A 20786-nucleotide genomic window follows, 5' to 3' on the forward strand; every position below is an offset into this window, starting at 1 on the left:
GGGTTTTGCTGCGAAAGATTTGTTGATGTTTAGATTTGTAATATCGTTGCTATTATTCGTTAATAAGCTCCATATTATAGTCTATTTACTGTAACATATCGGAATACAGTATAAATATAGCTTCAGTGAATGAAGACCATCAATATTTATATCGACTAAACCAATTTTATCTAAATACTGGGATTATCTAGATAGTTGAACCGACTACCGTTATAACAAGATTACAGGATAATAGGAGACAACTGCATAAATCTTGGAGCCAATACGAGTTGCTTCCCTTTTTACTGACCAATTCAAGACATTCCAGGGAAACCGCAAAACACTAGTCAATACATGGATCCAAATACTATTTTAAGTTCTCCTTAATTTGAAGTCTCCAAATGACAATTCATATCTTAGCCTGCACAAATCTTTACTGATCTTTCAAAAACAATTTCCAGAGCTAGAACTAAACTCAAATTGCCAGAATCATTAAAGGTTTAGGTGCTTTCCGAAATGGCCGAATTGAAACGACCGTTTCTTTTCCAGTCCCGAAAACCGGTCTGAGTAGCATTGTTACGTAATGACATGTTCCAGCTACGGAGATTAATAGAGACAGTATCATTTTCAGGTGAATTGGCACATGTCTGTTTCTGAAATTCTCTTACAACTTTATCCAACTTTTTAGTGTTAGAATTGGATTCCAGAACATTCAATCAAGTATCCCCATATAGCACAAGTCACTTTATATGCAAAATATATATCATCAATCCAAACAATATCAATGACTGAGGAACAGAAGAAAATACTTATATCTTTTATCTGAGATATTATCAATTTAACATAACAATCACATGATTAATAGTTTAATTATTAGAGACATTTTAAATGTCTTTATATACAACAAAATATATAAACATGTACATTAGACTATAACTATTATAACAATTTACATGCTGTCACCTCTCAATATCATTTAGAGACTAAAATCATTTAGTCATTTGTGCTTAATTAACTTGAAGACTGGGCGGTGGGGTGGGGTTGGGGGGAATAAATTGTTAAAAGAGTGACTACTCATATCTAATGTTTAAATATTTAAACTACAGATGATTCAACTTGTGATTCCTTCAATATGTAAACATTCCAGTGTAAAATATGGTAGACATCTTGTTTCTATAGTTGTATCACCGACATGAACATTTCTTACCTCCAACTCTAAAATAATTCAAATATAATAATTATAAATAATAACCTTAGATAGCAGTCCAGAAACATAATAATTTCATTACTAGACCAACTTACTGTCCATGCTACTACAAAACATCAAGTTAAAAAGGAAATTTTAAAACATTTAACCCCGGATGCCTCTTCGCCACATTTTAATTTTAAAAATTAGTTGACTAGATAATTAATGGCCAGGATAGCAACATCATATGAAGTCCATATCACTAAGGGGGTTTGGGTGGCCGAATGGTTAACGCATGCATGTTGGATCAGAGTATCAGACAATCTGTCCTTGAGTCAAGTGACGTGGTTTCGATTCCTCGCTTGTACGTGAGAAGGAGTAGGGTCGCCTGTAAAACATTGAGGGTTTTCTCTGGGTCCTCCGGTTTCCCCCCACTGCTAAAGACCCCTACACGCAAGCGATTTATTGAAATAAAATTGAAACATTTTAGTCCCGAAATGACCTAGTTTTTGTCGAGTGGATGTTACACCACATTTCTCTCTCGGTCTCATCTCACTAATTTAAGTTCAATATCATTTACTATCAATTGAATCACAAGTTAAACATACATTATGCAAGAGCTAAATCTGTTTATTGCAGGTCTTTCTTTAGGCCTGAAATGTTATCTAAATTATTAATTAGACATTAATTAACCTATCAAGATCATAATCTTTAGTGGATTATGAGCCGATTTACTGCATAACTTTCCGTCACGATTTAACGATTAAATGGATAATAGAGACTATGCTGTTTATCATACTGACTTTAGTAATGATGATCGAGGCTAGGCGGAAATTTCAATCGCTCAGTTCTCGGTTCATAGTGGATCAATTTGAATGAAATTTTCAGCAAGTTGCCTTTACATTATCTAGTTTTTAACTATTATAGTCAGAACTGCCAACTCGTTATCGAATCTCCCATAATGTATCTTTAATGGGTGTATATTTAACAATATTGTAATACCTTCTAAAGATACGTGATTGTAGTTTTGGGTATAAAATGGTTTTAATGTTAAACACCAAAGTCTACTTGTAATATAACCATTACACAATCTTTGTACAAAGGTGGCAATATCAGTATCCTGATAGACGACTGAAAACTAATTAAAACACAGATAAATTCAACTATTCTACAATAGACAACTATAAAATATACAGAGATGCAATTAAAACATACCACAGATTTAACTGGAAGTGCTAAGGAGACTTAACGCAGCTGAGATTTGTAGCGTCATTGTAGGCAGGATATATTTACATACACAAGAAAGTCAACAACATCCTAGGGAAGCCAAAGAGAAATTACTCTGCATGGCTTGGATGGCTTGCAGCTTTCTACCGACATATTTTAGATTAGATTTTTCAAAACATAGTGAATTTTTGTAACTCATTTATCTCGCTTGATTTGAGTTTCAAGGGAGTGATAGGTGGTTTGTTTACAACTTAGAAGATTTTGTAATAAAATGTACCATAATGCAGACTTTTTTAAATTTATTTCCAAAGATCTTCCATATGTTCCAATTGAAAAGCAACTGAGTAGATATTTCTAGGTATTTAATTAACATATTGGGCTGAATTAAAAGAACTAACTACATATCACAGAAAAGATAAGTTGCCAGGCAACCAACATGTGGACAACAGCTGAGTCATTAGAATCCATGCACTTTATATCATAAGATCTGTCATTGAATCAAGTGGTGTGGTTTCGATTCACCCACATGTACGTAGCAATCAATAGGGTTCTCCAGGTTCTCTGGTTTACTCCCACTGTTAAAGATGCCTACGTGCAAGCGGCTTATTGAAATAAAATTCTTTCATATTAGTCCCGGAATGATCTAGTTTGTGTTGAATGGACTTTAAACCTCATCTCTCCCTCTCTATACATATTATTCAGAACTATATTCAACTAAAATATAAATTAAAAATAAACATTACTTACATTACTGATGTAAATTTCACCAATGTCTTGAATTTCATCTAAGAAACTTTCAATTTCCTCTTTATTTAAATTAAAAAAAGTCTGTACTTTTTCATCTTCAAGTGTTAGAAATGTCTTGGCAACTGTACTTCCATCATCAATCAGAAAGCTATAAAAATTATATATACTTGCCTGCCAGATTACAAAACAATTTGGGTTGTTTATCTAAATTCATAAAATCTACTTTCTGTTAACAAATGAAAGGGAGTTAAATGTCCTACCTTTCTGCACCAACTGGGATAATGAAGGACATGTGCTATGAAGTCGTTGCAAGTGACATTTTGACTGGGCAGAGGCGTTTCCTGTTTGCCCACTCTTTTACAAACTCCTGCAAATTAGGATGTTAAACCCCTCTTCATTTTTTCAAATTCCAATTACACCCAAATATGCCCCTGCTTCAATTAGATTGTGCTGATATGGAAGCCAGCCAGTGCCAATTCCTAAATCAATATGATTTTCTGCTATTAACTACAGACAATAAATAACCATGGTTTGACCGCTGCAAAATTTTACACAAGTTATATGCTTCTCTACAGCTATCGAGTGAGCATAAAAGTTCAATTTTGTCACCAAAAAAAATCTATGAATTTGAACTAAAATAACATATTTAGCATAATGACCACTCAAATAAAGAAACATGGTAGTAATGGTGATAGTCAGTGGTCTTCTAAAGATAATCAGCATGAAATGACACACCAGATTTTTTCTGAACCTAAGCAAATGAAATGAATTTCATTCGATGGAAAAACAAAAACAATTTCATCTGATTTTGAAGATCAAATATTTTTTTGATTGATGCCAGTGAGAAATGGGTTTAAGTGTTGACTTACCTGATTTTACCAGTAAGTTTATATGCTGTGTTTTTACAACAAGGATTAGAACATGTTGATTGTTGTACTCGACTACCACATATACAACATATACTCTCTAATCTCAAATTTAATATCTGATAAATACGACAGCAACATTTAAATACACACATATCTTTCTTGTTAATGACTTCTAGAAGATATTCATATCTTATACAATTTATATCATCGATGCATTGCTTTTTATCCTCAAACCTGAAATAAAACAAAACATCCTTATTATAACCACATCATAATAGCAATGAAGTTGTATTTTGCACACTGGCTCAGTGAGTAAGACATTGACTCACTAACCAGGAGGTCCTGGGTTTAATCAAAGTGTTGGCCGAGAAAGTGTCTTAGGATTTTCCAACCTGAATTCAACTTGTCAAGTGAAGTGGTGTAGGATGCAGGACAAGAACAAAGCTCTCGGTTGTTTGCATGGGGAAAAACCCAGATTCAACCATGTACTCGTACAGGTATATATCATTCCATTTGTGCCAATATGGGGGGGGGGGGCGAACGTGTCACCTGTGACGAAGGATACTGTCATCACTTTATAAAAAAAATAAAATATCTATGAATGTGAAAGGATATTTTTCTACTTTGATGTAAGGAAGTATATTTTCTGACCTAGAGCACCCCCACCCCCGCTTAGAAAAGTACAGGTCACAGGTGCAGGGATGCGAGGATGAACAGAAGGCACATTAAGGAAAAAAAGGTACATTGTGATTAATACACACCCCTGTGACCTGTGTACTCGTTGACATGTAAATAAAACCTTGACAGTTGGAATTAGATGACAAGTAGGGGGAATGTTAATCTCCGGACAAAATATATCCCCCATGGCCCAGTTGGTGCATGCATAGGTAAACATACCACTAACAAACTAAGCATGTATTTATTCTAAGTTTCATCATAGTTATACTTATGTTTGACACTGACATATTGCCCAACCACATGTTTCACTTCTGTTGGTGTAAAAGAGGATGTAGATGGCACAGGAAGGTAACTGAACATGAATGATATTTCTATATACTCAAATAAGGATTCACTATTATAGTTCCTGGCTTGCTGAACTGGAAGTGTTGACTGAGAAAGTGCTTCAACTTTTTCTAGCATAGTTTCTGGCAAGGCACAGTGTCTGTCTATTTGTTCGGATGAGACGACAAACTTAAAGAGAGAGAGAAATGGGGTGTAACATCCACGACAAAAACTAGGTCATTTCGGAACTAACATATGGTTCAATTTTATTTAATTAATTCGCTTCGGCATTGGGGTTTTTAGAAGTGGGAGGAAACCGGAGGACCCGGAGAAAACCCTACTCCTTGTCATGTAAAAGTGGGGAATCGAACACAAACTTAAGGTCCTGTGCATATAAAAGAACCTTTAAAAGTTGGAATGCAGTTGTCCAGGCAAAAATTCCGCGGCCTGGTGTATGCCCATTTTCATTCACCCAGTTGGAGCAAAACAGTAGGATGTTAACCCCATTTCATTTTATTTTCATAGTTTATACGTACCTTGTGTTATGTGATGTAGATCTAACAGACAGTATTTTATAACTTGATACCATGATATATTGACAATACACTATACCACGTTTAGATACTTTTCTTTCTAATCTCTCAAACTTTACTACAGTACCAGGTAATAATCCTAGTGGATAAGATGTCCGTTCTAGTTTTAAATAAACAGTTACATCCGAATCAGAATTTAATGATTTTATCTGTAGTTGTACACATTGGTTTCCTACCATCGAAACACCTATAAAATATTAGAACATAAAAAAAAATTTTGAACATAATTATAATTTTTTCTACCTTGTTTTCAAGAAAAATATCTCAAAATTAAACAAAATTACAAAAGTATTTTATGGTCCACATATGTTGATTCTCAGGCGGTTATTTCTTAAAATATCACAAAACAGGTAGAGGTGGAGATTTACCCAGTTCGGAAATCTTGCTAAGCCTCTGTCACAAGCATGTGTTAAAAAAGTATACCATTCAAACACCAAAAGTGATCGCTAGATTTACTTACTTGTATTGCGTAACTCAATTAAGGAATATAATTTTTCGATTGTATGAGTTTTCTAATAATTGTGAAGATCAATTACCTCTAAAACTTAGACAAGTATTATATAGACATGGCTATATCCACTTTGGGATCAAATGGAAATTCGGAACTTATTGCCAAACGCATATGGAAACTGAAAGTTTTAATTTCTGCAAAAGAGCAAGAGAGAAATGGAGTTTAACATCCACTTGACACAAACTAGGTCATATCCGGAACTAACTTATGTTTCAATTTTATTTCAATAATTCGCGGGGAATCAAAACCATGCCAAGTGACTCAATGACAGACTTTCTGATCTAACTGGCACACGTTTTAACCATTCAGTCACCCAAACCACCTTTAGGCAAAGAGGTACATTACTTAGATAAAGGTAGTTGCCGCTGTGGCTCAGCAAATATGGCAATAATTTACATAACAGATCCCAGGTTTGATCCTGGTGCTGGCAGAAAAAGTTCAGAAATGAAATTAAATGAAATGAAATGGAATGAAAGGGGTTTAACGTCCTACTGTTCTGCTCCGACTGGGATAATGAAGTCGGGCATACGCCATACATATGCTATGAGGGAAATTTTGCCCAGACAGCTGCACTACGGCCTACTCTTATATTCCAGCTGCCAATTGATTTTTACGTGCATGCCAATGTGTTCACGGGACCTCAGATTTTCCTCCCATCCGAACGACTAGACAGCTGTCCTTGTCAGACCCTTCGTCCTGCACCACTGATAAGAGAAAACCACACCGGAAAATCACGATGAACTTTCTCGGCCAACATCGAGAACCTTTTTAGAGAGGTCTATTTATTTCCATGCACATAAAAGAATCCTTGCCGACTACGAATTTAATGAAGAGTACATAGAAATGTTCTGTTCAGGCAAAACTTCCCTCATAGCACACTACACTACATAAACTGTTCTTCATTAGCCCAGAAAACTATGTAGGACATTAAATCAAATTTTATTTCAAGAGTCTTTCACATGGAATTAACACAGATCCAATTTCCTTTCATTTTTTATAGTTCAAATTTTGTTTTACTTGTCTTGACTACACTAGGATCTGGAAGAGTTGTTATATAATGCACGTTCTGGTTGATGTGAGGGATTAGCCAAAAACACAGTCTGTTGCAGCGAGTTCTTGGCGTTCAATGCACAGACATGTGAGTATCCTACTAGAAACATCAATGCTGATGTCATAGGGTCAAAAGCCGCTGGTATGACCCCTGACGTGACCTCCCAATACAAATGGTCAGATCTTCATGTACTTTTTTAATCGAAAGTTTAAAAAAACGAAACGAAATATAAATCTGTATTGTAATCAGATGGGAATTAACCAGTTGTATTCATTAAGATATACCTGGGACTACTCCTTTAAGGATCCATGATAGAAGATACTTACTAAGAAATCTCTGAGTTTCAGTCTTTAGCTTCTTGTCATTGAACCCAATACCTTTTGGTGGTAGACCAGAATCACAATGTTTTCTACCAGATATAATACCAACAACTGATACTAAAGCTTCTTTACAACTTTAATACAAATAAATAACATGTTACCTTTAGTGACAAAAAAACAATCTAATTTCAATTGCAAAGTGGGTATCTATTTACATTAAAACAATGAAAAGTCTAAATTCAATTGAAAAGTAGAAACCAGTATCGGATTGCATTAAAAAAAACATAGCCCTATGTTGTCTTAGTGGAGTATGGCACTGTCCTGTCACAGCGTTGGCTGAGAATGCTCTCCATAATTTATAAATGGTGCACTGAAAAACGAGCTCCATGTCCATACATAAATCAGAGGTTCTGACCCTTTCAACTGATTCGAAGTCAAAGATGGACACAAGATAGACTGAATACAGTAGCTAGGGTAATAAAAAACTTACCCACAAGACAAAACCTCCTCAATATTTTTAACACTATCTTTTTCAAGCTACAACATAAAAGTATATTATTAGTAAGCTTGAAATAAATTAGAATAATATTAAACTAAGAATTCATCATTTATATACTCTTCAAAAAAAGTAGGGGATATTGAAATGCAAATACCTATGCAAGAGAGAGAGAAATTGGGTTTAACGTCTACTCGACACAAATTAGGTCATTTCGGGACTAACATATGGTTTAATATTATTTCAATAATTCGCTTGCACGTAGGGGTATTTAGCAGTGGGAGGAAACCGGAGGACCCGGAGAAAACCAACGAGGTTGGACAGGAAATACCTATGCAGGTTGTGATATGACATGGACATTTGACATGCTTTGAGAGTATTTTCAGTTTATACACAGATAAAGAACTTATCGCCCTAACAGAACCACTGAACTGCACGTGCAACATGCAATAGTGCCATACAAATGGGAGGGGTTCGTTGTCAAATTTGACACTTTAGGGAAGGGTTGATGAAAACTGCCGTGTGCTGGTTTATCCTATCCATGTTTGCTTTCCTATCGGTTCTTGCATAAGATTTACTGTTTAGCGTATCTTTGCTTTAGTGTGTTACATTTAATTTGCAATGAGACGTCTTCAACCTGCTGTACGTCTACATGCTATTAGCATGCTTAAAATGGGTTCTACACAGCGAGCAGTAGCCAACATGCTTAATGTGTCACAGTCTGTGATCAGCAGACTGTCGAACCGTTACCAACAAACACACAATGTTGATGATAGACCTTGTTCAGGTTGTCCTAGAGCCACTACACAAGCCCAGGATCGATAAATTCGTACACAGGTCCTGTGAAATCGAGGACAAACAGCCAATCAGCTTTCTGTATACTTGTAACAAGTTACAGGAATTCGAGTTACACCCCAAACGATTAGAAATCAACTACATGCAGCCCATTTGCATGCGCGACGATCACGTGTTGTGCCTCCATTAACTCGCCAGCACATGGCAAACAGGCGTCAATGGTGTAGGCAGCATAGAAATTGGGGTAATCGTCGATGGGCGCATGTAATGTTCTCAGATGAGTCCAGATTTACTCTGGATTTCACCGATAGACGTGCTCACGTTTGGAGGCGTGTAAATGAGCGTCATGCTAACGTTAATGACAGATTCGGGTGTGGATCTGTTATGGTGTGGGGAGGAATCACCATGACTGGCAGAAAGAAAGAAAAACGCATTATAATGTATACCTCACGAGTAATCTTATCAAAGATTCTTATAAAATGGGCATCTGAAGGTACAGTAACTGTTAATCTGGCTTTAGAGTTCTTTATTGAATTCTTCACACGTCTACCCATAGCGGCGGGAACATTGTAATTGACATAATTTAGGTTACTAACTTCATACATTGATCCTGATTCCAAGATATTATACCATTTAACAGAAACATCTTGAAATATCAGTTCTACGGGTTCATACTTTGTATTAATATTATTTGTCGTGAGGTGATCGGAATTAATATTCTCGACAATACAACCCAGAATACTAAAACGTAAACTAAATTCTGTTTTCTTGGTCTCTGTTATTAACGATTCTTTATGACTAATCCATAAACATTTATGTCCATTCACAACTTTGTCTTCCTTTTTTCTCTTTGTTTCATCAGTTGAGTCTTCAGAATGACCAGAACTGCCTTGCACTTGGGAATGTTTGTTGGTTGGTGGCCCGTTTAGTTTATTTTGATTTTCATCTCTCAATTCACAACGTTCGTCTCCTATTCCTTTTTTGACTTCAGTAATTTGTTCAATACTTTCTGTAAGAAATTTACAGTCCATCATGGAAAATTGGAGATAAGCGAAGTGCTGAAATTCCTCAATGTTCTCTTTGCAAACAGATTCAATGTTTGAAAAGTGTCCTGTTAGAAATCGTTCGTTGACTATAGAATAAGAACAAATCGCTATAATCCGATTCAAGTTTTGTATTTGAACAAAAGGACAGTTTGACTTTGTTTGAGTTAAACACGTTTCATCACAGACATGAGTAGAAGTTTGTTCCGAGCTGGAAATAATAACATCTATTTTACTGCGATGATCTCTCAATAGCAGACGACCAGTTGTTTTACACAGATCTAGCCAACCAATAATTATCTATAAATAAACATGAAACATTTAGTGATATTCTTCATATAGAATATAGGACCATTTTACTACAGAGACTGAGCCAGCCTTGAGATTAGAGAGCCTAACTTGTGACAATATATTTTTGTTAAAGTAACAAAAATTATATCAATTCGGGACTAACATATGGTTCAATTATATTTCAATAATTCGCGTAGCAGTCTTTAGTTGTTGGACAGGTAACCATACTCCTCGCCATGTACAAGCGAGGAATCAAAACCACGCCACTTGACTCAATGACAGACCTGATTCAACATGCATACGTTAACCATTCGCTCCCGCTGCCCTCAGTGAACATGGCACTGACTTACTAACTAGAAGTTTAACATCCACTCGACACAAACTATGTCATTTTGGGACTAGCAAATTTTATTTCAATTATTCGAGTTTGTGTAGAGGGCCTTAATGGGAGGAAACTTGAGAACCCAAGTAAACCCTACTCCTTTTCATGTATAAGCGAGGAATAAAAACCATGCTACTTGACTTAGTTACAGACCTTATGATCTAAAGTGCACGCATTAAACCATTAAGCCACCCTACACCCGACTCAGTCTAAGAGACAAGTGCATATATCTAAAGCAGTTAAAAAATGATTGATGCATACAGCCCTTAAAATCATATTAAACATATATTATGCAAGAGCTAAATTATTAATTAGACATTAATTAATTTATCCAGGCTATAATCAACTCTCGATGGCATCAGATTTGTCCGATATTAAATAGATTAGAACAGTTTAGCCATATTTTGAAATTATTGCACATATCTTTTCAAACCTTCAAAGGCTAATATCTTCGCTCGCAATAGAGTAATTTGAATGAAATTTTCAAATTATTCATTTTACATCATCTATTTTCGAACTATTATAGCAAGAATGGCTAGTTCTTTATCTAAATCTTACATATTGTATCTTTAAGTTCAAAATATTAAAGAGTATAATAATTACCTGTTGATTGTTATTGGTTTGTTGATTATAATTCCAGTATAAGAGATCACCAAGATCTTTACCTATCAGATTACTACTTTTATATTTATCTTTTAATCTATCTAAATCACCTGCTTCTTCATAAGCTATTTCTATTAATCTCTCTACGGTTAAAATACATGCTATTCTATTTTCTTTACTCTACAAAAACATTGTAAAACTTTGATCAGAAATGAAATGAAATGAAATGAAATGAAATGGGGTTTAACGTCTTATAGGGATAATGAAGAAGCCATGCAGTCTGCTATGAGGGAAATTTTGCCCAGACAGTGTTGCTACGGACTACCCTTATTTCAAATTCCAACTGTCGAGGGTTCTTCTACGTGTACGCCAATGTGTACATAGTACCTCGGTTTTTCGTACTATCCGAACGATTATACATTGTCCCTTGCCAGGCCCTCCGTCCTACATCACTGACAAGAAGGAACCATGCCGGAAAATCCTGATGAACTTTCTCGGCCAACTCAAGGATCCAACATGGGACCTCCAGGTTAGCGAACCAACGTCCTACCCACTGATCCACCGTGGTTCCATGCAAGAGGATTAACACTATGAACACCATATATATGCTCCTGTATACTGCAGTGTACCAATTTTAATAAAATACCTCAAACTTCAATAAAAAGAAATTCCAGAACACAAAAATAACAGAAAACGAATGGTTGACACACTGGTGGGGGACGAATAATAAACGTTAATTGTTCGTCAGCCATTATTTGAGCAACTTGATCCAACCAGGCAACCACATTATGGTCACACAAGGTGTAAAAGAGATTAATTTGATCTTCAGTATTACAGAAAGTGATGTAATATTCCTAATTGTGAATATTGCTAGTTTTTCATAGCAAACTGAAACTAAGATGAATACTTACTGTCTGAGAATAAAAACAGGAATGAGGATCCACAAAAAACTCTTCGGTTATATTTCTAGGGGAGAACTTTATCCAAGGACAACATTCCTCAGACAATATGGCTTGTAATATTTGAACAATGTGACATCTTTCCCTAAGGAGAAGAACAATATGTGAATGTCAGTAATGAGAATGAAATGTATGAAATTTTTTTTTATGGTGATGGAGGGAGTAGAATTCACACTCTGTGTTTTGGTCAGAGGTTAGACAGAAATGACAATTAGGTACTTCATGTAAATAAACTTATAGAAAGAGAGATGGGGTTTAAAGTCAACTCAACACAAACTAGGTCATTTCGAGAAATAAAACTATTTAAAACTATGTCTAGGTTTAGTGAATTTACCCTTTGAATGCCTTCCAAACATTATAAACTGTTTCATATAACTGTTTTAGATGCTCTGTTTCTGTTTTCTGTAGATTATATGAATTAATCATATGACGAACCCAAGTTTTACAATCTTCAACTTGTTTTGACTAGATAGAAATATAAAATATAAATAGCAATGTAACAAACAGATATCAACATCCAGTGATATAAAAAGGGTTGAATATTTCGTACCTTTAAAGATAATAAGCCTTTACAAAATTATTCTCAACTTTACTTATAATGAATAATTCAGTTTTAAATATTGGTGAGATCTGAAGACAATACAAACGCTCTATTTACCGATTTATGGGCAATTGATAATGGCTGATCAACTATCTTCAACGTAGTCTTAGCACAGCAGTACAGACGAATTCTAGGAAACTGAAAATAACAATTGATTTATGTTGAAAGGTGTCAATACGTTTTTTTATCTCTATTATGTTTCTTTTTCACTTGCTCACAAAAATATTAAAATCTGAATTCAAAGGCTATTCAAACTGAATATTTAGTTTCTGGTATTCAATGTCAATTAAAATTAAAGGAATTTGTGTAAAATGAAATATATGCTACTACTCTGTATTAATTCAATAAAATCTATTAATATTCAAAACTGAACAAAGAAATAAAGAAAAATATCTTCATTTGAATGATTTAGTTTCTAAAAATGTTTAATATGCATTAAAAAGGCTCTATACAAACTGAAGCTAGGTTCCCACTATCAGGATTCGTGCTGCAACTGAAATCGTGATTTTAATCGTGGAGTAATTGTGGTGATCCCATCAGGACTTACCATATATTGAGGTCAGTCGTAGCAATCGTGGTGATCATATCGAAACGTATCCGAAAGTATCTGAATGTACTAGATCGTGGACTCAATAGGGACACTCCTATTGTAACACATCACACGACAATGGGAGAGAGAGAGAGAGAGAAATGGAGTTTAACATCCACTCGACACAAACTAGGTCATTTCGGGACTAACATATGGTTCAATTTTATTTCAATAATTATTTTGCGCGTAGGGGTCTTTAGCAGTGGGAGGAAACCGGAGGCCCCGGAGAAAACCCACGAGGTTGAACAGGCGACCCTACTGCTTGTCACGTACAACCGGGGAATTGAAACCACGCCAGTTGACTCAATGACAGGCTTTATGATACAGCGTGCATGTGCTAACCATTCGGCCATCCAACCCCCCTCACGACAGTGGGAACCTAGCTTTATGATTTTAATTGAATAGATTGACTGAATGCTTTTCGAATAATGCTTTAGAATAGTTTAATTTTCACTCAACACAAATGAGATCATTTCGGAACTAACATATGGTACAATTTTATTTCAATAATTATTTTGCACAAAGGGATCTTTAGCACTCGGAGTAAACTAGAGGATCCAAAGAAAACCCACAAGGTTATACAGGCGACCTTACTCCTTGTCAAGTACAAGTGTGGAATCGAAAAACTATGCCACTTAACTCAATGACAGACCTTATGATCTAAATATCTCATGTAGTTTAGGCCATTAAATAAGCCCCAACTCCAGTGAATAAGATAATGGGGTTACATATATATCCACACTAGTGGATGACCCGGTGCTGCACCCGGTTGAAAGTAGTATAAGTAATACTACCCGGTACAAGCTACCCTATACACCAAATTTCAGCCTCGGGACAGCCCTAGTGTAGCCACCAACCCTGAACAGACAGACAAACGACAGTCACAAATATTAGTATAGATTTACCTCTGTACCACCACCATGGTGTACATTATGTACCACTATTTTTGAACCAACTTGTAAAGAAGGTTTGTTTTCAGCAGATGGTAAATAGCTTGTATATAGCCTGAAAAAAAAAGTTTGAGAAATCACTGATGACATCTTAAAAAACTGTTACGAACAAAAAATGTACAGGGAGATCACAATATACACTTACAAATAATTCAACACAATAATTACATCCTACTGTTGTGAACCACCTAGGATAATACAGACATGCATACTCCATGCAGTGTACGATGAGGAAAAATTTGCCCAGATAGTAGCATTTCTAGCACTTGAACATGTACACAGGAGCTTGGTTTTGTCATACCATCCAAATGACAAGACACTGTACCTTGCCAGTCCTCCATCCTACACCACTGACAAGGACAGAAAGAGAGAAATGGGTTTTACCGTCCACTTGACACAAACTTGGTCACTTCGGGACTAACATAATATGGTTCAATTTTATTTCAATACTTCGGTTGTGCATAGGGGTCTTTAGCAATGGGAGGAAATCGGAGGACCTGGAGAAAACCCACGAGGCACCAACAAGGAGAAAACACGCTGAAAAAACCTAAGGAACCTAATCAACTTCAGGAATAAAATAAAGACTGTAGAGCACAACAGATAAATAATGCTTACAGAATATTGCCATCTAAATTATATATACCAAATTCAACACTTATAACAGTTTCTATCACTCCCTAGAAAATATAACAAAATTAAACAAATTAAAATGGGCTGAATTATGAAGCTAGTTTATTCATAAATATTGTAACTAATACTTTTTATTTTCATTTATATAATTTCAATATAATATTTTATTTTGTTTCATTATTTTATATTCCCAATTCAAGACTTTTGACAAAGAATAAAAAAGTTAAAAGACTTTTTCATATCAAATAATTATGTGAAGTGTAAAAGAAAAAAGTTCAATGATATTTGAAAACTATGAATTTCATGGTCATTCACACGAATCATTGTCAAATATAAGCGTAAAATTTTACTACGAGTTAAAATACTGACCTGATATGACACAAATTTACATGATGATGTTACTTCTGGAATTACAACCGATAACAATAACCTGTCTTCATCGACCAAGTTCTCTTTTAACCATTCCTATATATATGGAAATCAATAAATGTAATGAGGATTGTCTCCTTAATATGCCCACCAGCAGCAAAGTCATCTTTGCTAGCTCTATCATCATATACAATGAATCAACCAGGAGCTAAAAAAAAATTCCAGTCCAGTCCTGCACCACATTCACAAGTTTATGGAATCAAAACATAATCAATGATATAACTCTGCAGTTAACAATTCTGAATTTCGATCATAGCCTGGATTTCTTCCAGCAATTCACCTTCTATCACATTTACAAAAAATAAAATGAAAATCAAAAAACAGCACAGCAAAACTCTTTCATTTTCAATTCCTTATGCCCCTAATCACAATTGCATCGACAACTCTATCATGTATCTGGTTCACAAGATTTAATAAATTTGGGCGTAATGAGAGGGATAACTTGAAAGGATCAAAATATTTCTCTAGATTGGCATAAGATAAGTTTGCTCCTTATGCACGAACCAAACTACAGACCATATTAAAAATAATGACAATGCTCCCTTCCTCCGGATCAATCCATGTCTAACATCTATAACAACATTTTAATTACACAGGTTTATAACTTAAAGATACATTATGGGAGATTAGATAAAAAGCTGGCACTTCTCAATATAACAGTTAAAAACTAGATAATGTAAAGGGAATTTGCTAAATATTTTAGTCAAATTGATCTACTCTGAACCGAGAATTTAGCAGTTGAATTTTAGGCCTAGCCTTGATCATCATATTTTTTATTTAATCATCAATGAGCGTTGAGCAGCAGATCAGATTCCAATCCAGTAAATATCGCAGTTATGGTCTGGATAAGTTAATTAATGTCTAATTAATAATTTAGATAACATTTCAGGCCTAATGAAAGACCTGCAATAGGCAGATTTAGCTCTTGCATAATGTATGTTTAAATTACAGGTTTAAAATATAATATTTATCTTACTGTTAATTTGTATGTGCTGATATGTTCTTCAATTCTGTAAACATGACTTTTAGATGATGGAAGGTAAATATTAAATGGTATTTCAACACCCTATCATAAAATAAAAACAACCAGGATTATGTATTTTGTTTTATTTTATTATGGCTAAATATGCAATTTAGAAAAGGATTTTAGCCTTCTGTTCTCCACATTCTTTTACCTACACTGACGGAGTTTACAAAGATGATATTTTCTACTGTATCTAATCCAGACAATTAACATATCCTGTAAAGCTTGAAAATATTACAGGCAGGAGCAACATATGTTATAAATTTAAAGAAGCAAAAATAAAACCATAAATATACCTTCTTCAGTGATGCCGGCTTAAAAGAAATGAAGATATAATCATTACCAGGTATTAACCATTTATGACAATTTATAAGTTCTTCTCTCTGAAAATTAAAATTAAAAGTATATAAATTATTTACAAATCAAATTCCCATTTTAATCTAATATGTATATCTTATTGCAGTGTTCTCTGAATATAAATTTGATGAATTGTTAAGTAACACTTACCATTATCATTATCTTCAATATATCATCTAATAATATACAATAAAACTGATCTTTTCTTACCCTGAAAACAAAGAAAATAAATAATGTAAAGTGTAGTTTGTAGGTTACCTACAATAGTTTAATCAACATTTATTATAGTAATTAATAAACATTTATTATATTAAAGGGGAATTATGGAAGATTAGATAAAGAGCTGGCAGTTCTCAATAGGCCTGAAATGTTAAATAAACTATTAATTAGACTTTTATTAACATGAAAAAACTTTAATCAACTCTCGATGCCATTTTATGTGTCGGATTGTCACCGGATTTGAATCCGATCTGCTTCTCAACGCTCATTAATGATTAAATCAAAAAATGGATAATCAAGACTATGCTTTTTATCGTACTGACTTTAGAAATGCCTAAAATTCAATCATTAATATCTCGGTTCAGAGTGGAGCAATCTGACTAATCTTTCATAATGCCCCTGTAATGGTCTTTACTGCAAATAATGAACCTGATCTGAACGGTTTATACAAGTAAACAGATTTTTACAATCACTTTCACATAATTTCTTATCAAAGAAAAATAGATAATGTAGATCATGTATACTTTACCTGAATACTTCACTTAAAGATGTAATACAGCCTTTTATATTTACTGTTCCATGTTTGATATTGTGTCTGAAATAGAATATTTAAAGTCCGAAAAGAAATCTACAAACTACAGTTGTTGTTTCTTTTCTCATTTTAAAAATCAATCGTATCTGGTTCCCCATGACATTATTGCAGAGTGTAGACTGTCATGTCCAAATTAAGCTTATTTCTATTTTTTTTTTAGTTAATTTTCATAACTTTTTTTTACCTATTTTGTAACAGTATGTAGGCATCCTTAGCTGACAAAACATTTTTAGGGCAATTTGATAGTAAGTTTGAGTCAACCTCCATTTGAAAATTATGGTCTTTTTATCACAAATGAAGGAAAGGATCTTCAAGCTGTGAACCGGTCATTTATCCATTCTGAAAGAGAATTTAACAATTGGTGTAGCAAGATTTTTAAATGTTTAAAAACATTTATATTTATATGTTGGGCTCCATTAAGAAGTCCATCAATTGTAAAATTCTCTGCAACATATATAAATGGGTAAATTTTGAAACATAAAAATGTCTGTCAAAAGGGCCGACATAAATTATGTTTGATGCAGGTGTCTATTATTCATGGCTGTGTAGGCCTAGGTATAAAAATTAAGTTTGATTTCTTAATTGCTGTTTAAAACGTTTATTTATTTCGTGGCTGCATAAAAAGTTTGTCTTTTTAATGGCTGCATAAAAAGTTTGTCTTTTTAATGACTGTATAAAAAGTTTGTCTTTTTAATGACTGTATAAAAAGTTTGTTATTTATGTAATCACCGAAAGGTAATTAAATACTTTCATTACTTTTATTGTAATGGTGGTAATAATGGTACCATAAGTAATTAGGGCTGTGGTCATAACGGACATAAACCATATAATGGTCAAAATTCACTTTGGTCGAAACGATCATGATTTGGTCTTAACAGAAAATATTTTGTCGTAATTTGGTTATAACGGCCAAAAAATATTAATATATTGCTAAAACAATACATTTTACAAAGTCTTAATTTTTCTTTAAAGATACTTTCCCACGAATAGACTGGGTAATATAATGGTATATATGGACTAAAAACATATTTAAACTAATTAATTTGTCATAATTTTGCTTCAAATCCTTTTCAAACATTGTAATTGCGAAGGAATGCCCTGCTATAAAAATTCGATCAAACCAGGTCATGTTTACGTCACGTGACTTAGGCCTACCTCTCTTGGAAGTCAGAGGAGAATTCATTGAATACATAAGACGATGTTGTCTTTAATCACTTACTATTTATTACAAATATCGAATCCAATTAAATTATCGGATTATCCACTACCCACTTCTTTTTCCGTCATTTTTATCTCAGAAAGTGTTGTACGTCTAACTCTTCATAAAGTTTATCAACTTGTACATCAAGCGCTCAATGTTCGCGTGTGACCTTTCACATCACGCGTGCAGAAATTCCTAACCGTCGGGCTGTCGATTATGGGAACCCTTACATTTTTGTCCTGTATACGCTCCATGAGTGTTTTTCGGGGAATCCAGTATTGGATATCTCTACTTTCCATATATACCAAAATTGCCAAAGGGCCCACTTTTATTGGAAATAACCACCCGATAAATACTTTTCTGGGAACCCATCTTTAATAGAAATATCTAGATCCACTGACTCTTTATTATTTATTTCAACATTTGATAAAAATAACAATTTTGAATATGGTTTCAACTACTGTGTGAACCGTCATAAATTCTAAATGGATTTCTTTGATTATGAATGAACTGTATACTTAATAACAATAATCAAAAAGTTGTCTATGTGTTAAAATCACCTCCAGTTAAATAAAGTCCATTGTACAATCAAATATCCCAATGAATAAATAAGTTATCTCTTGAAAAGTCAATGTGTTTGCTTGTATTTTCGACGAGTTCATCAAAATATTGAATATGTTATGTGGTGAGCAAAACCATCGTAAGATGTTGAAGGAGGATAAAGGATGACACATTTTGACAAGTTCCATATATGTGTTGCAATCAAAACAAAACGTGATCATTTGATTTTTGGCAACAAAAAATATCAACTAAAGGCTATTAGGCCTACCGTACAATGGAGATTAATTTTGAAACAATTGATTGTCAGTCTACTAAATTTTATTGATACTTATGGTATCATGTCGTGATGTCGGGTTGTCGCCTTATGAAGGCATTATAACCCGACACCACGACAACCCGACCTCACAACTTGTTTAACCCGACACTACGACATTTTCACCTGACATCACGGCATTAAGAATGTCATAATGTCGTGTAAAAATGTTGTATTGTTGCTTAAAAATGTTGTGATGTCTGGTTGTCGTGGTGTCGTGATGTCGGGTTGTCGACTTTATTTATCAATGTTGAAGCGGCCACGAGATTAAGTCAGCCCTCACTATCTTATCCTTCACTAAGAATACTTACCCTTTACTAACTGCGAATCAAGCTGGCCCTCACTACCAAATTACGGGTCTTAATACGAAATTCAAGATATCATGCTACATATCAGTAGAAAGCACGTTCACCCTTCTTTTCAAATATATAAATAATTTTCTGGCACATTTATATGTACTTGCCTTGAGAGGTGATCAAAGAAGAATGGTACAAAAATCTATTAAATGATGGGGGCTAAGGGTATTCAAAGTAAAAATACGGGTCTTAATACGCAATTCCAAATATTATGTTATATATCACTGAAAAGCACCTTCATTTCTCTTTTCAAAGATATAAATAATTTTCTGGCACATTTATATTTACTTACCTTGACAAACTATCAAAATTGGATAATATTGAACGACATCATGACATGATACCAATCAGCCACTAATAGATACTGAATATATCACAGATAACTTACATGGATACTCGTATAATAATGCTTATCACATCATTATCATAGCATAATTGTACACACCCTGTATATTAAAGCAAGAATTTCAAATTTTCTAAGAAAGTCAAAACATAATTATTTCTATGTCTTTTGCTCAATAGGTTATCAAATCACTATTATACGATCATGGGCATTATTTCCCACCCTTAAATATCTATGACACAGAAAATAACAACACAATTACCTCCCCTGTTTTGCTATTGACATGGGGCAGCCATTTTCCAACGTTGGAATTTGAAGTTAAAAATGATATTTTTGCCAATTTTTCAGCTGGCAATAGCGAATTATAGGATTAATAGGATTATTCTTTAACAAGGTAGGACTGTTTATGGATACCATCTATTTTAAGGCTTTATTTTAATACATTTTAAAAATATAACTTGAAAATTTGCAATTTCCGCTTTAATAATATATATTATTATAAATATTACATCCCTGATTAATTAGGCTACTTTGTGGCTAAAAATTTGAAATAAACACACATTTCAT

The 20786-nt window shown here is 34.1% G+C and overlaps 1 protein-coding gene across 1 annotated transcript; it reads right to left on the reverse strand.

Moving 5' to 3' along the window:
- Positions 1–829: 829 nt before the first annotated feature.
- Positions 830–20444, reverse strand: LOC126818186 (CST complex subunit CTC1). The gene is made up of 21 exons (XM_050545444.2): positions 20169–20444; positions 17630–17784; positions 17383–17448; positions 16785–16845; positions 16574–16660; positions 16230–16319; positions 15194–15289; positions 14810–14871; positions 14150–14249; positions 12713–12793; positions 12389–12519; positions 12007–12139; positions 11096–11275; positions 9223–10119; positions 7976–8022; positions 7492–7619; positions 5547–5790; positions 4009–4242; positions 3140–3287; positions 2168–2303; positions 830–1194 (listed from the first exon to the last, which is right to left on the reverse strand). Exons 2-21 carry the CDS (start codon positions 17710–17712, stop codon positions 1091–1093), a joined length of 3108 nt encoding a protein of 1035 aa, XP_050401401.2. The 5' UTR covers positions 17713–17784; positions 20169–20444; the 3' UTR covers positions 830–1090.
- Between the last annotated feature and the right edge of the window lie 342 nt (positions 20445–20786).

Source organism: Patella vulgata, chromosome 4 (genome assembly GCF_932274485.2).
Source record: "Patella vulgata chromosome 4, xgPatVulg1.2, whole genome shotgun sequence".
Classification (NCBI taxonomy): Eukaryota; Metazoa; Mollusca; class Gastropoda; family Patellidae; genus Patella; species Patella vulgata.